Source organism: Rhinolophus sinicus, chromosome 9, assembly GCF_057876585.1.
Source record: "Rhinolophus sinicus isolate RSI-liver-muscle chromosome 9, RSI-T2T, whole genome shotgun sequence".
Classification (NCBI taxonomy): domain Eukaryota; kingdom Metazoa; phylum Chordata; class Mammalia; order Chiroptera; family Rhinolophidae; genus Rhinolophus; species Rhinolophus sinicus.
Window position 1 is genome coordinate 40,566,140 of NC_142509.1, and position 15,222 is coordinate 40,581,361.

Consider the following 15,222-nt stretch of genomic DNA (forward strand, 5'->3'; position numbering starts at 1 on the left):
AGTTTTTAAAAATAATATATAAAATCATACTAGAAGCTTTATCAAATAATGGGGAAAATGCAACAACATAGATGGACCCTAAAAGCATTATGCTAAATGAAGACAGAGAAAGTCAAATAATGTATGATCTCATATATGCATTTTAATTTCAATTCAAAGTATTTTCTAATTTTCCTTCAGATTTCTAATTTGAGTTAGGGGTTACTTAAAAGTGTTTTTCAGTTTCCAAAAATCTGGAGATTTACTACATTTGTTCTGGGGTTGATTTCTACTTAAATTCCACTGTTGTCGGAAACAATGTATCATTTCAATCCTTTTAAATGTATTGAGAATTATTTTGCGGTGCATCACAGGACTTATCCTGGAGAAAGTTCCATGCACACATAAAAGTTATGCATACTTAACAGTGTTTGGGTGGAGGTTCCATGTCAATTACTTTGAGTGGGCTCCTAGTATTATAACCCTGGGAACTGCAGCTTGTAGCCTCCCTATCTGCTATACTCTGTGGTCTGAACTCTTATCTTTTTTGACATCAAGACCTGAGCACGCCTGCCCTCTCCACCGAGACGGGACTCTTCCCGGGGCTGCGTGAACTGTGCGGCCCAGAGCCGACGGACCAGGGCCGCTTTGGGAGCCCCGCCCGCCTGCCTTACCGTTAGGTCCTGGCGCCCCTCTCTGCAGACCCTCCTGCTGGAAACCCGGCTGGTTAGGAAGGGTCCTCCGCAGAGGATTCTGGGAGATGTAGTCTTCTAGGTCTGTCCTGTCCGGCGCATCGACGCGTGACGTACTTCCGCAGGCGCCGCACCGCGGCCGTAGTGTTACGCGCCTGCGCGGCTGTTTCTGGCTTGTCGTCAGTGGACGTGAGCGGTGGGGGCGTGTTGAGTTTTTGTGGCCGGTACCCGGCGGAGGCGCGGAGTTAACCCGACCCGGGGCGTGCATTGCAGACCAGGGTCTTGGCCAGCTGCGCCTTCCACAGTCGGTGCCGGGCGTGGACGGAGCCAGCCGGGGCTCGGTCCCTCCCGCGTCAGGGCCGCGGAACGGCACAGACTCATCGCCAGACTTGCTCTGCCCAGGCTCGGAGGCCGCGCGTCCCTGCGAGGGACTCAGCCCCGGACCCTCCCTCTGTGGGGCGCGAGATCCCGCCTGGGTGAGCGGGGGTGGAAGCAGCAGGGACCCCTCACGGTTCGGTGGTGTCCTCCGCAGCCGGCACGCAGCAGCGCGGAATGGCCACCAGGTTCCGGACAGCTTCCTATTGGGTACGTAGGGACTTCTTACTCTGGAGCGATGCCTCGGCGCCGAGTGTGGACACGTTCGTCCCTTCAGGTCACATCCAGGGCCTGAACTCATGGGCTGCCCTGCCCCCCCGCCCCCCCCCACACACACACGCCGTACGCCCGGCCCTGGATCTCACGAATTTGTGTCGATTGCTAACACTTTATTGGCAGCCGCGGACAGTGAGCGCTGAGGGAGATGAGGGTCCCCACGGACTCGGTCCTCTGTCGTTTCAGGTTTTTCACACTCAAGTGCTGAGCTGTCTTCATATCCAGACCTTTAGGGCCTCGTTAGGTAAATTCCCCTCCTTTTTTCTTACTGTTCGTTCAAATGCTTACTTTTTGTGTGCTGGACCCAGGGGCTGGTGCCGGCAGTGCAAAGATAAGTTATGTACGGTTCTTGTTTTAGAGGAGCTGTGCTCTGGCAGGGAGGGTGAACACTGGGCACAGTGGCAGGTGAGTGGGGAGGGGAGCGCCTGGGAGGGGAGTTGGGGGGTGGAAGCGGGAAGGAGCAGTTTTGTAGGCGGGAAGGGCCCGCGGACCACCTGGGCCATGCAGGCGATTGATGGAGTGAGCGAGAGGGAGACTGGGCCGTGCCCGTGGAACTTCCGACCTGTCGTACGCGGTGGCGGTTCCCAGCCTCGGGGACACTATGGGAAGAGGTCTCCTGGGAAAGGGTGCAGTTTTGTCCGTGTTCGGTATGCAATGCCTGTAGCCGTGTGTATAGCTCAGTGGGAATTCTTCCCTGGAAATACACAGGTTAAAGGTTCCTATGACAGCGTTAGCTCAGGATGTGACCGAATAGAGCCCTGAAAGCGACCGAGTGGAGGACTCAGGGCAATGAGACAAGGACAGGGCTGCGGTGAGAGAGGACACGAGAGTGTTTACTTCCTGCAAGTTTGAGAAAAGAACTGCACAGAATGGACCATCCTTTAATTCTTTGGAGAAACGCTCTTTTCATAATTCACTCTGTATGTATATAAAGGATTCATTTTACTTTACTAGTACCTTTCACTAGGTATTTTAATCAGAGTTAATAAATGAAATTAGACTACAGTTTGTGCTGTGCTGTGGTTTTGTGTGTGTGGGGGATGGGTAACGCAAGCTTCTATAATGCTCTGTGCAGGCGTCCCCTCATTTTCTGGCCCTACATCAGATCAGGTACCATGGGAACTTTCTGTCCCTCGGATGCTGATAGAACTTAGTTTCAATATAGCGTGGGACCGCTGGCTTTCTGGAGAGAGTAAACCTTTCGTTACTACTTCAGTTTATTGTATGATCGTTGACTAAGTCTGGCTTTCCTAATTCTTCCTCTTCCAATTTCGATTACTTTTATTTTCCATTTCTTCTAAGTTTCAAATTCACTAGAACAAATTTGTAGATAACAGTCAGTTCTGCTGTCATGTTTGCTTTAAAAACGTGACTTTGTTTCAACGTGATTGATATCTTAGGGAAAGATGAGAACTTTCTGTGTGATTTCATAGAAACCTCTTTCCACGACTCTATAATAAGATGCAGCACCCCCTGGCAGGTCTTTTTCAAGGTAAAGTGCTATATTTATTGTGGCATTTGTATATTTCTTAACCATTAAATATGTGTGCAACTGCTACTGTTTTTAGTAGGTTCCTGATTTTCTTTTATGTGTTGTTGACAAAGGTTTTATGCCTCTTCCCATAAGCTCTATGGTTTTACGGTGTGACTTTGCATGGTAGTGGTTTTTTGTAAGGAACATGTTGCATCGCAGCAGAACTGCCTGTCTATAAAAATCTCTTATAAATTTTAGTGTGGATTCTGTCTTGGTCTTAATAGTTATGGCCAGTTAAATAATTCTTGGTCAATTAAAAAAAATTTAATAGTTTCTTTGTGTTTTAGTCTTACCAAGCTTAAAAAATAGGAAAAGGCTTAAAATAAAATAAACCTCCTGTTACCTGCCTTTGTTTCCGTCTTGTCCCCAAATCAGCCACTTCAGTCTGTGTACCCTCGTGTGGCATCTGCTTTCATACAGTCACACGGTCAGAGGGGTGTCTCTTGCTGCATGTCTCCTCCCTCAGTCGTGAGGTAGCCGGCTGGGTGAATGAATGGCCTTGGTGCGCTTCCTTCGGGTACAGACAAGTCACAGCTTCATTTTCTCCATCATAACCTCAGAGGTGTCCTGTCGGGTCTCCCTACCCTGACCCCAGCCGTCATCTCTGCAAGAGCCCGTTGTGTTCTGGTCACAGCCTTATTTGGCTGTTAGTTACTTCCAGACAATGGAGAGGCCGTTCTACACTTGAATCCCAGCTCTGGTTTTTCCTCCACTTGGTGCAGAGAGGACATGGGGGCTCACCTCTTTATTCCCACTTGATGTCCTTGTTGCCCCCGTGGGGGCTCCTCCTGGGTTGGAATGGGAGGGCAGTGGTTAGAGGACAGAAGCCTGTTGCCTGGTGGTCAGTACCCAGCACCTGGGGTCACTTGGAGCTTGTGACACGGCTCCATCTGTGCGTCCTTGATGGGAGCGACTCTCTCTCACTCATCTCTGCAGGCTCCCCAGAATGCACCCCTGCCTCTTCCCTCCAGGGTCCTTCTGCCGGCAGGCAGCCCTGCTGGGTAGCAGCTGTCATGGGGCGGGGGGGGGGCATGTCCAGGGCCTCCCGGGCATCACCCTCACCTGCCTTTGCAGAGCATCCAGCAGGCTCCGGCTTCGGTTTCCCTGAGGGACACAGATACCAGACTCCTTGTTTACAGAAATTCCGAAACACACGTCAGTTCCTGTGGCTGAGCTGAGTGGACATCTGGGTTGCATGTGAGACACGGTCTCCTCCGCCCCTTTCTCCCCGCAGGCACTGTCCTTCTTGGGGCACTTCTCCCCCAGTTGTCCACTTGGGTGACCCACTTTCCTCTAGCAGCTGCTTCACTGTCTTCAGCCCCTCGTCCCCTGCGTGTCTCACCCCTCAGGCTTCGCAAACTCCTTGAAGGGCAGCATCTTCGGTTTGCTTGGCCAGGATCCGTGCCGTCCTTGTCAGCGCCCTTGTCTCCCTCTGTGTGCTGCCTCATCCCCCTCAGGACGTCCTCTGTCCCCATGTGATGCCCTGCTCACTACCCCATCACTCCCACTCCAGCCCCAGCTGCCTCCACCTGCCATGGGAACCAGGACCACTCTTCCCTTCTCCATGGCAGTGAGAACCATCTCAGATCTGAGATAGCGCGCACCTCTCTTGTTCAAGGCCTCTGGGGGCTTCTCCTTACCTGGAATAAAATCTCAAGTCCTTACCATGTCCCCTGAACCCCGGTTGGCCCCAGTCATGGCCCCTCATTTTCTCGAAAGAAGGCTGTGAATTCACGTACTTGGCACTTTTTAAATTTATATATATATATTTTCTTTTGTTTTAGGAGGGCGCAGGTCACAGTGGCCCACATAGGGATCAAACCAGCAACCTTGGTGTTATTAGCACCACACTCTAACCAACTGAGCCAACTGGCCACCTCTGCCTCTCTCCCTCTCTCCCTGTCTCCATATATAGTGCCAGGCTCTCACTCCCACCGAGACCCAAGATGGGCTGAGCAGCTGACAAGGTGATAGACCAGCTGCAGGGTCAGACCTTCCTGTGTCTGGCACCTTATGTAGAATTGTCTTCTCCATCTCTGCAAAGTATACATGCCCTGCGAGACTCCTAACTTCATTTGCACGGCTAGATGTTTGTTTCCCTTTCAAGACTGAAAGCTTCTCGAGGACAGACATAGATTTTTTTCTTCCTGAAATCTTCAGGACCCAAGAGTATCTGGCGCAGAGAAGCTCAGTGATTTTTTTTTTTTTTTTAATTCTCTCTCCGAGGAAATGCTGACCTGGAGGGATGTGTCTCCTTTCCCGGCCCCCCTGAATCTTGTCCATGTCACCTAATATAATTGCATTCCATTGAACAGGCTGTGTGTTATTACAGGGATTATTGTCATTCAAGGATATATCTATGGAGTTCACCTGGGAAGAGTGGCAGTTACTGAATTCTGCTCAGAGGTACCTGTACAGGGACGTGATACTGGAAAACTACAGTAACCTGGTATCCGTGGGTAAGTCCTGCTTCTCTGTGTGAATCATAAAGTACCTTCCGCTTTCCTTTGTTCATGTTCTCTGGGGCCTCTGAAGTACTTAAGGATTATGGACTTGAACTTCAGAGGTCATGTGTTCTTAGTCCCTATGCGGCTGTCACTTCCTAATTGTACTTTTTCCCCAAATGCCACAAGCAGTTTCATTTTGTGGCCTCTCCGTCCCTAGCAATTTGGGAAAATCCCACGTCCTTTGTGATTTCCCATTGACAGGGTATCATGGCACCAAACCTGATTTGATCTTCAAGTTGGAGCAAGGGGAAGAGCCATGGACAGTAAATGCCAAGGTCTCTCATCAGAGCTGTGCAGGTGGGTGAGTGGGACCCAGGATGGCGGGAGGTGTGGAGCACACCCCCTGGCACCCAGGCGGCGTGTCTCCCGAAACCTTTGCTTGAAGTTCGAGAAGCCCTGGGTTGACTTGGGGTGGGAAGGAAATGGCCATCGGTCCTCATGTTTGGGCTCCTCCCCGGCTCTGAGAGGTCGGCATGCTGTTTTCTGGGTTGGCTTCCTGCCTTCTGCCAGCTTCTTTCCTGCTTTCCTTCCCGTGGTCGTGGACTGTGTTGGCCACCCAGGCCTTGAGAGCATGTCCCTTTCCTCTCACCTTTTGGTGTGACTCAGACCCGGCTTCCCTTCCGTCCATTTTATTTTCCTCCCACAGTACATCCCTTCCGCCTCACCCACAGTCTTTCACTTCCTCCTCTTGCCTTGACTGTCGTAGGAGATTTCATCACTTCCTTCTGTCTTCTCACACTGATCACTTTGAATTATAGCTGTTACTTTCGTGGGCACTTTTCTTAAAAGAAGTCCAAAACCTAGCCTGGTCTCGTCAATACCGTGTTTCCCCGAAAATAAAACCAGGTCTTATATTAATTTTTGCTCCAAAAGATGCTTTAGGGTGTATTTTCAGGGTCTGTCTTATTTTTTCATGTACAACAATCTCCATGTATTCAAATACAGTCATGTCATCTTCTGGAACATCATCATAACGTACTAAATGCATCCGTCTGGCTGACAATCTTAACTGGGGCTTATTTTCGGGATAGGTCTTATTTTCAGAGAAACACAGTATTATTAAGTAGTTTTACCACCTTCCATTCCCCTGGCTCCTTTTCCCTTTTGAGTTGCCCAAAGGAGTTTGTTTCCCGAATTTGGCCGTTTGCTCTTATCCTGTAAATATGGAAAGGCTCTTCCGTTCTGAAAAGTTAAGCTCTTTTTTTCTTAGTGCTGTAACATCAAAGTGGATGTTTTCTTCCCCTTTTCTTCGTTCTAGTCCTGGGTTTTACGTGTTTGCAGGAGACCCTATACTTGCCCACTTTTCATTCTCAGGGTCAGAAATGGGACGGGACTGCTTCCTCAGTTTTCCCATCTTCGTTACTGCTGTTGCAGTTCTCGTCCTGTGTCCTGACCTCTGGGGGTCACTTGGGGTACCATGCCGCCTCTCTCCTTCGCTAGCCTCAGGACTGCTTCTGTTGCTGTCAGTATTTTATCCTTTGAAAATACCTTTGTAGTTGTGCCTCCTCGATTGTCACCCAGACCAGGTGAGTATTCTCTCACACTTGCATAGGTCAAATTCTTGGCCACATTTGCGACCTTGAATCTTCTCCTTAACTGTTGCTGCTGGATTTATTGTCGTAAGCTTCCTATCACCAGTCTGAGAAAATAAGAAATATCTTAAAGCCCTGGTTCAACCAGAGTGAACAGGGCAAGACTTATCGTCTCAGGTGACCAGTGTCTGCCACAGGGCAACAGCTCCGTGGTGCCTTCACTCAGAAGCCGTGGTGTCAGGGATCAAGGTTCCCTCTGTCTCCCCTTTGGCACCGTCAGATGCTAGCTTTTCCCTTCTGCACGGTCAGGTCACATGCAGACAGCAGGAAGCACTGGGTCGGTCCTGTTTCTTTCCAAAATGTCCCTTTCATTGGTGCCCATAGTCTTTCCCAGAAGCCTGGCATGTTTTCTTACAACTGACATTCCAGTGCCAAACCAGTCACGGTTGGCAGACGTGCCCTGCGCCTGCCAGCTAGACCACCTGGATGGTATCCTCGCCAGTCAAGGCTGCTGCACAAAGTGGGGAGATGCCTTGGGGACACGGTGAGGGGCGTGTGTCAGAGTTCCCCTGGGGTGTTCAGCCCGACGCGCCCTTCTTTCCAACGGCACTCCTTCAGAACGCTGGTGCTAGCATGAAAGCTCACCAGCCCTTCCCTCATCCTAGACCCGAGCCCACGTGCAAGTCTGGGATCCTTGGGTGTGTGTGGTGCCGTCAGACAGGTCAGACAGCCTTCACGGTGTGAACTGACACGTATGGGACGTAGACTGTCTGTGCCAGACACTCACAGCTTATGGAGGACCCAGGACATTGTGGTAGAGCCGTCCTTCCAAAGGGGACGTGGGGAGAAACGGCCACCGCCGGTCCAATTGCTCACCCCATCTCCTTTAGAACAAGGTTGGGGAAGGCTTTTTGCCCTTGTATTGGTGTAATTTCCTTGTGCAGCTCCTGGCACTTTCCTCAGAGACAGTGTGCCCTCCTGCTGTCCTTGGCCACAGATGAGAGAACGTATGGGGACAGTGCCCTTCCTGGGGGCTGTTTACACTTTCATCAGCCCACTTGTATTGGTGCACGTTTCGGGGTTTTACGGTTGAAGAATCATAGCTGTTACCAGACCCAGGTTAGCGTTCCCTTCAAAACAACAGGCTCTAGTCATTTTCTTTTTCTCTGACAAATGCTGGTAAGCCAGGGACGGCAACCAAGTGTTGTTTAGACGTAGTCTTTCAGCCCGAGAACCCTCTCTTGTCGCCCCCCATCTCAGTACTCTCACCTCTAAACCTTGAGCCCCGTGGCCCCGCTTTTGGGCACAAGCCATAAGCTGACTCATTCCACCACTGTTGGGAAGAAAGTGTTTAGCAGGAAATCCTGAGGCAGCAGGAAGCTACTAAAGAGCCACCACAGCCATCCTGTAATGACAGGAGGAGGGCTATCCAGACCAGGACCTGCCGCTGTTTTCCTTTGAGCCCGTCTGTTTATCACACTCATCATTTTAGTCTTTGGGCCTCATGGGGGACCTTCCCATTCTCTCTGCATCTCCTGTCAGCCTTGAATGTCATGGGCTCCAGGGCTGTTCAGGCATTCCATTGGATTTGCACATACGCCCGAGAAGCTGTCATCTGTCATGTCATTTAATACCTTTTAGTGCTGTCGACGCCTGCTTCCTACTAGCATTGAACGGACATCTGCAGCCTATTTGGTACCTCCACTTTGATAGTGAACTGAGGTCTTAAATGTAGTAAGATCCAAGACAAAATTCCTTTATTTTCCCTCCACACGCGTTTCTCTTTCAGTGTTTTCCATGTCAGAGCGGCTCCACCCAGCTCTCCAGTTTGAAACCTCGGAGCTGTTGCCTTCGCCCCTCTCAGCTCCCACATCCCCTCTTGGCAGCTCTCCTAGTTCTCCCTCCAGGTGTGCTTCATGCTGGCTCAGCGCCAGAAGTCCCGTCCCAGCCACTGTCCAGTCACCTAGACTATTGCTGGGCTTCTAATCTGTGTCTCTGCCCTTTGCCCACTCATTCATTCCGTAACAGCCAAAACAGTGGGAAAGTCTTCTCAAAAAGCACAGACGAATCGAGATGTTCTCTAATTGAAATCGTCTGGGTTAGAGGAAAGGTGTTTGGCCATGGTCCTGCCTTCACTCTGCCCACTCAGTGCTTTTAGCTACCTTGGCCTTTTTCCATTTCTTAACCATATTGGTCGGGTTCTCTCCTCAGGAACTTTGTACTTGTATTTCCTCTATTTGTAATGCTCTGTCCTTTAGTTCTCTTTGGCTCACGCAGGCTCGTTTTTAATGTCTCATTGTGCCCACTTGTCATACCCTGGTGGTGCCATACACTGTGAACTCACTTTTTGAGTGAACTCCTGCAGTAATAAAATTCAGACATACAACAATTGCCATGGCTCCTAAGAGTGGGATGACTGCTCTAAAAACCATCTGGACCGCTTCTGATTTCCTGCCCACTTCCACAGTGGCCTTGGTTTGCTTTGACTCAGGTCCCTGCACCCACCCTGCGCTCAGGTGTGTGCACACACATACCTGGCCAATGTTTCTCTGAACCATTGTCAGGCCTGTTACCAAAAGGAAGAGACTCATTACATGGCAGCTCTAAAGCTCTTTAGTTCTATATCAGGTTCATGTTATGATTTTAAAAATGTTTCTTTTTCCTAGAAGACTGGAAAGAATGGTTCTGGAAAAATCAAGATGAGCTTGAAAGTGTTGAGAGAAACTATGCTTGTAATTCACTTGGAAAACTTCATCTGAGCAAAACCCATGTTTCTTCACGACAGAGACTCCCGAAGTATAGCAGTCACAGAAGAAGTTTGACACAAAAGTCAGCCTTAACCAGAAGCTATCTAAGAAAGAATCCTGACAGGTTTCATGGATATGAACAATCATATTTTCTTAAGCATCAAAGAGCTCACAGTATAGAAAAAAACTGTGTGTGTGGTGAATGTGGGAAAGCTTTTCGTTGCAAATCACAGCTCATCGTCCATCTCAGAATTCATACAGGGGAGAGACCTTACGAATGCACTAAATGTGAAAGAGCCTTCAGTGCCAAGTCAAACCTTAATGCTCACCAGAGAGTTCACACCGGAGAAAAGCCCTACTCGTGTAGTGAGTGTGGGAAAGTCTTCTCTTTCAGGTCACAGCTCATTGTCCATCAGGAAATTCACACAGGAGGGAAACCTTATGGCTGCAGTGAATGTGGGAAAGCCTACAGTTGGAAGTCACAGCTTATTCTACACCAGAGAAGTCACACAGGAGTGAAACCCTATGAGTGCAGCGAATGTGGGAAAGCCTTTAGTTTGAAGTCACCATTTGTTGTCCACCAGAGAACTCACACAGGAGTGAAACCCCATAAATGCAACGAATGTGGGAAAGCCTTTAGGAGCAAGTCCTACCTCCTCGTTCACATCCGGATGCACACAGGAGAGAAACCCTATCAGTGCAGTGACTGTGGGAAAGCCTTCAATATGAAGACACAGCTCGCTGTCCACCAGGGGATTCACACGGGCAACAATCCTCACCAGTGCAGTGAATGCGGGAAGGCCTTTGGCAGGAAGGAGCAGCTGACTGCACACCTGCGAGCTCACGCAGGAGAGAAGCCCTATGGGTGCAGTGAGTGTGGGAAGGCTTTCAGCAGCAAGTCCTACCTCGTTATACACAGGAGGACACATACAGGAGAGAGACCCTATGAGTGTAGTTTCTGTGAGAGAGCCTTTTGTGGGAAGTCACAGCTCATCATACATCAGAGAACTCACTCAACAGAGAAGCCTTATGAATGCAGTGAGTGTGAGAAAGCCTATCCTAGGAAGGCCTCACTTCAGATACACCAGAAAACTCATTCGGGAGAGAAACCTTTCAAATGCAGTGAGTGTGGGAAAGCCTTCACCCAGAAGTCATCTCTCAGTGAACACCAAAGAGTTCATACAGGAGAGAAACCATGGAAATGCTCTGAGTGTGGAAAATCCTTCTGTTGGAATTCAGGGCTCCGCATACATCGGAAAACTCACAAGTGAGGACTGAGAACGAAGCCATGTTAGAGGCATTCTAACAACTTGGTCCTTGGGAGACTTCAGATGCTGCTATAGACAGGACAGATAAGCAGGAAATCCTAAAAACACACTCATCAAAGAAGTCAGTCACTTGGAATGTACATGCAAACGCTTTTACAAATCCTTGAAAATGAGAATAATGGAAGGAATTAAGCAGTGACTGTAGCAAACCTGGTGGCATCATTATGAAGGTTTAATGTGGAGAATTCATATGGAAAACACCGTAAATGTAATAAATTGGGAAGCATTTTCCCATCGAAAATGTGTCATGTGCAGAGTTGCATTCCAGCTTCGAAGCTGTGTGTTAGGGTGAAGAAAATCTCAATTATAAATGGTGGACTTTTTCATGGTGGTGTGTAAAGTTTTTTATTTTAATATGTTAGTACAGTAATGGTCAGGAAAACAGCCAGGAACATATTCTAAAGGTTAACGGATATTTAGTGTGACTTTCCTGAGCAACACTGAATAGCATTTTTTAAACTTTTGGTATTTTTTTAATGTAACTTGTTATATATATATTTGATAGTTTGTGGGACAACATCCCCCAATATTCTCCATATTAAATGCTAGATATACATATTGTCTCTATTTCTTAGCAATATATTTCAAATAATATGGCTTTTGCTAAATGAAAGGATACAGTTCTCACTTCCAATGATTTTTCTTATTCAGGAGTCCACATGAGTGGGGCTGGCAGTTATTACAGGGCTGCATGTAGTGAACCCTGAATCTATTTTAGTTCAGTGTCTTCCCATTGAGCGATAAAAGCACTCTGGTTTTCTCTGGAGAAATCCCTGCCCTCTGTGTGTGCATCCTGTGGTAGTGTCTTTTAAGGTGCCCTTTCCACTAGCCACAGGTGACCGGGATGCCCACTGTTGGGGAATGGTAGCCTCTTTTCAGTCTCACATGGACCAGAAGGGAAATGTGGGAACTCATATATTGTTCCAGAACGCTAATGAGACCATCAGTTACTTCTGCTGTATTGATTTCCCAGAATGACTGGGTACTATCCCTTTTCGAACCTGATTTTCTGGCCTTATGTGTGCTTCCTCATATCTTTTCAATAAAAATGTCTTTTTCGGCAAAAGTTAAGGAGAATGAGTGTCTTGTAACCTCAGGGCTTTAATTGATAAATTTTGGCTCTGGAATAGTATGTACGTGACAAACTGTTACAGAAAAGTGGGGCATGTGGTTTAGGTATTGTTCCTGAAAGACGAGAATCAGATTGTTCAGATTTATAAGATGGAACGTTTCTTGCCCATCGTATGAAGTGGTGTTATTGTTTGTGTGCACCAAGCACCTGTGGCCCTGATGTTAAGATTCTGGGAAAATTGGGGAATGACTGTGAATAAAAGTTCACATTTATGAGGAAATCGGGGACAGGAGATGAGATGGCTACTTCTGGTCTTATCAGCTTTTAAGTTCGACAGTGACAGACCTGAAGCCCCAAAATCTCATCCCAAGGCAGAGTATTGAACTCAGTAAGTCCCTGTGACATTGCCAAAATAACTCCTTACTCACAGCTGTGGGGCTGAGGTGGTAGAATTAAAATAGGAATTTGGCTTACTGAGTTGAAAAAGCCACCTGACTCAAATGCTAACTAATCCCTCAGGTAAACGTGCATTGGTCTAGAAAGGTCTCTTGATCCCTTCTCACTACGTCTGCATGGCCTTCCCTACGGTCTTGCCTGGGGATAGTGAGCTCCCTGGTGTCTCTTATGAGGACACTAATCCTATGGGATCACAGCTCCAGCCTTCGGACCTCATTAAACTAAATGTCCTTAAGGTTAAGGAAATAGAGCCACACTGGGGGTTAGGATTTCGACATGAATTTTGGAGCTACACAAACACTCAGTGCATAGTGCAATAACCAATAAGAAAATGTACCAGGGGGAAAATCACGTTCATGATATCAACGAGAATGATACACTATGAATATATACAATGTTGAATTTAAAATGAGTTCTAGGAGTCATAAAGACAAGCAGAATTTATGAATAAAATTATAAAATGCTATTAAAATTCATAACAATTGAAAACTGACAGATTCATTGATGTAGTAGAGTCAGTATAATAAAAATATTAACTTACAAAATATAAAAATACAATTGCAATCAAAACAATAAGAGGCTTTTTTTTGAAATGTGACAGATTCTAACATTTACATGACAGTTTACAGATCTCAAACTATCCAACACAATAATTACAAACACAATTACCGAAATTTTCCCTTTTAGATACAAGAGGTTTTTTAAATGCTAGAATAATAAAACAATGTGGTATTCACACAGCCATAGACTAATAGATCAGTGAAACAAAAATTCCATAAAGGGACCTTTGAACAAATAGGAACTTCAGGTACAAAAGGAAGAAATTTACAAGTATTGAAGAGAGAGTGGCCTATTTGATACTTGGTGTTACGGTTTGAACTGTGTCTCCCCTCCAAATTCACATGTTGGAGTCCTAACGCCCCCACCCTCAAGCACCTGAGGACTGTATTTGGAGTTGGGGACTTAAAGAGGTAAGTAAGGTAAAATAAGGTCAAATGGATAGCCCCAATCCAAAACGACCAGCGTCCTTATGAGATTAGGACATAGACACACATAGAGGGACAACCATGTGAGGACAGGCACCTACAAGCCAAGGAGAGAGTCCTCAGAAGAAACGAAATCTGGCAACACCTTGATCTACTTCCAGTCTCCTGGATATTAACAAAATGTTGTTTAACCCACCCAGTCTATGGTATTTTGTTATGGCAGCCTTAGCAAACTAATACACTTGGGATTAAGAAATTGGCTTTCCATGTGGAAACAAAATGAAATTAGATCAGAATCTCACACTACATGACTACACACAACTCCAGATAGATTAAAATGTAAATGTCAATGCTGAGTGCCAAAACTGAAAGATAATACAAGGAAGTATTTTATGCTATCAAGATGGAGAAGGGTTTCTTAAGACACTTAAGGAAACCATAAAGCAAAAACTAAATAAATTTGATGTCAAAACTAAAATCTAAGAGATCAACAATTTTATAAACAAAGTTCAAAGACAAGGAATAGACAGAAAAAATTAAAACATTGAGGATTAGTAAGTATACATTCAAATCCGTGAATCTAGTAGAAAAAGATAAGGCAATACAAAAACAGGAAAAAAATAATTGACAATTTATAGAATAAACCACAAGTGTCGTAGAAATGTGTATACTTCACCAATGATCACTGAAACACATTACCCATATATTCTGGATTTCAAATATTAGTCCAGTTCTTAAAATCTTGATCTTAGGTATGCATACCTTGTTCGTAACTTGTAACGTTCCAGCATTACACAGCATACTGGCTTTATGGTTCAAGTCTATATTTTTATCACGTGAAAGTAGAAAACACATGTTCTAATTTATTTTTTTAATGTAAAATGTACTTTTAAATTTTCTTTTCATCTTATTGAGGTGATTATATTTTCAATTTTTTCCTTTGATATGTTGAGACGGTAATATTCATGGATAACCTGATTATATTTCTACAATAGAATCCACTTGGTTATAGTATATTTTTGTGAGGTATCGCAGCCTCTCTCTGTTAAATATTTCTCAATATTTCTGCATGGATACTTCTGTCTCAGCTTCCTTTTCAATTCATAATTTGTTGATTTTGGTGTCCTATGCTATTTAATAAAGTTCCTTCTAATTCCTCTGGAACTATTGAAATTACAAGAATTCTCTTATCGCTGGATATTTGAAAGAGTTCACGGAGAACTCAATGATTGATGCTGTTCGGCAGAGAATCTCTTTATTATTTACCACGATTAGGTTTTCTTGTTTTTTGGGTCAAACTTGATACATCTATTAGTGTCATAAAGAATTTTGAATTTAACAGAGAGGATTCTCATTCAATTTCCTATGTGTCTGTTGTTATTTCTCTCTTTTTAAAATCCTACCCTTCTCTCTCTTTTTAATAAGGATAGTTACTTGTCGATAATTCTCCCCACAGCACCTGAATTATGGATCAGCTTCACTTTTTCCCGTGGATTAATTCCTATTTGCTTTCCATAAATGTGTTTAAAATATTTGTTCTGTTTTCCTCAACTGAATTCGTAAGCCAACTGTCTTTTTTTCAGGCTACTTTTGGATTTGAATTCCGAGTCTTTTAAAATCCTAATCCTTTATGTTTTTTCCAAAACTGTACTCAACGAAACTCGGTCCAGGGCTGGCACCCGTCTCCGCGTCTCTAGGCAACCAGCGTTCCTAGGACGCCGCCGAGCCGCGCAGCCTT

General features: G+C 46.0%; 1 protein-coding gene and 1 long non-coding RNA gene across 4 annotated transcripts; both read left to right on the plus strand.

Annotated features, from left to right (window-relative positions):
- The first annotated feature begins 1,091 nt into the window (after positions 1-1,091).
- Positions 1,092-12,041, plus strand: ZNF26 (zinc finger protein 26). Of its 3 annotated transcripts, XM_019748724.3 has the most exons (5): positions 1,126-1,256; positions 1,509-1,566; positions 5,189-5,315; positions 5,565-5,660; positions 9,562-12,041. In XM_019748724.3, the coding sequence occupies exons 3-5, from the start codon at positions 5,216-5,218 to the stop codon at positions 10,911-10,913; spliced, it is 1,548 nt and encodes a 515-aa protein (XP_019604283.2). In that variant the 5' UTR covers positions 1,126-1,256; positions 1,509-1,566; positions 5,189-5,215; the 3' UTR covers positions 10,914-12,041. The 3 variants fall into 3 exon arrangements, with proteins under 3 accessions (XP_074177349.1, XP_019604282.2, XP_019604283.2); XM_074321248.2 differs by lacking the exon at positions 1,509-1,566 and having other exon boundaries at positions 1,092-1,256; XM_019748723.3 differs by lacking the exon at positions 1,509-1,566 and having other exon boundaries at positions 1,092-1,256; positions 9,565-12,041.
- On the plus strand, positions 1,573-2,327 carry LOC148757349 (uncharacterized). The gene is made up of 2 exons (XR_016022444.1): positions 1,573-1,727; positions 2,031-2,327. It is a non-coding gene; the product is annotated as an uncharacterized LOC148757349 (long non-coding RNA).
- Positions 12,042-15,222: the final 3,181 nt, after the last annotated feature.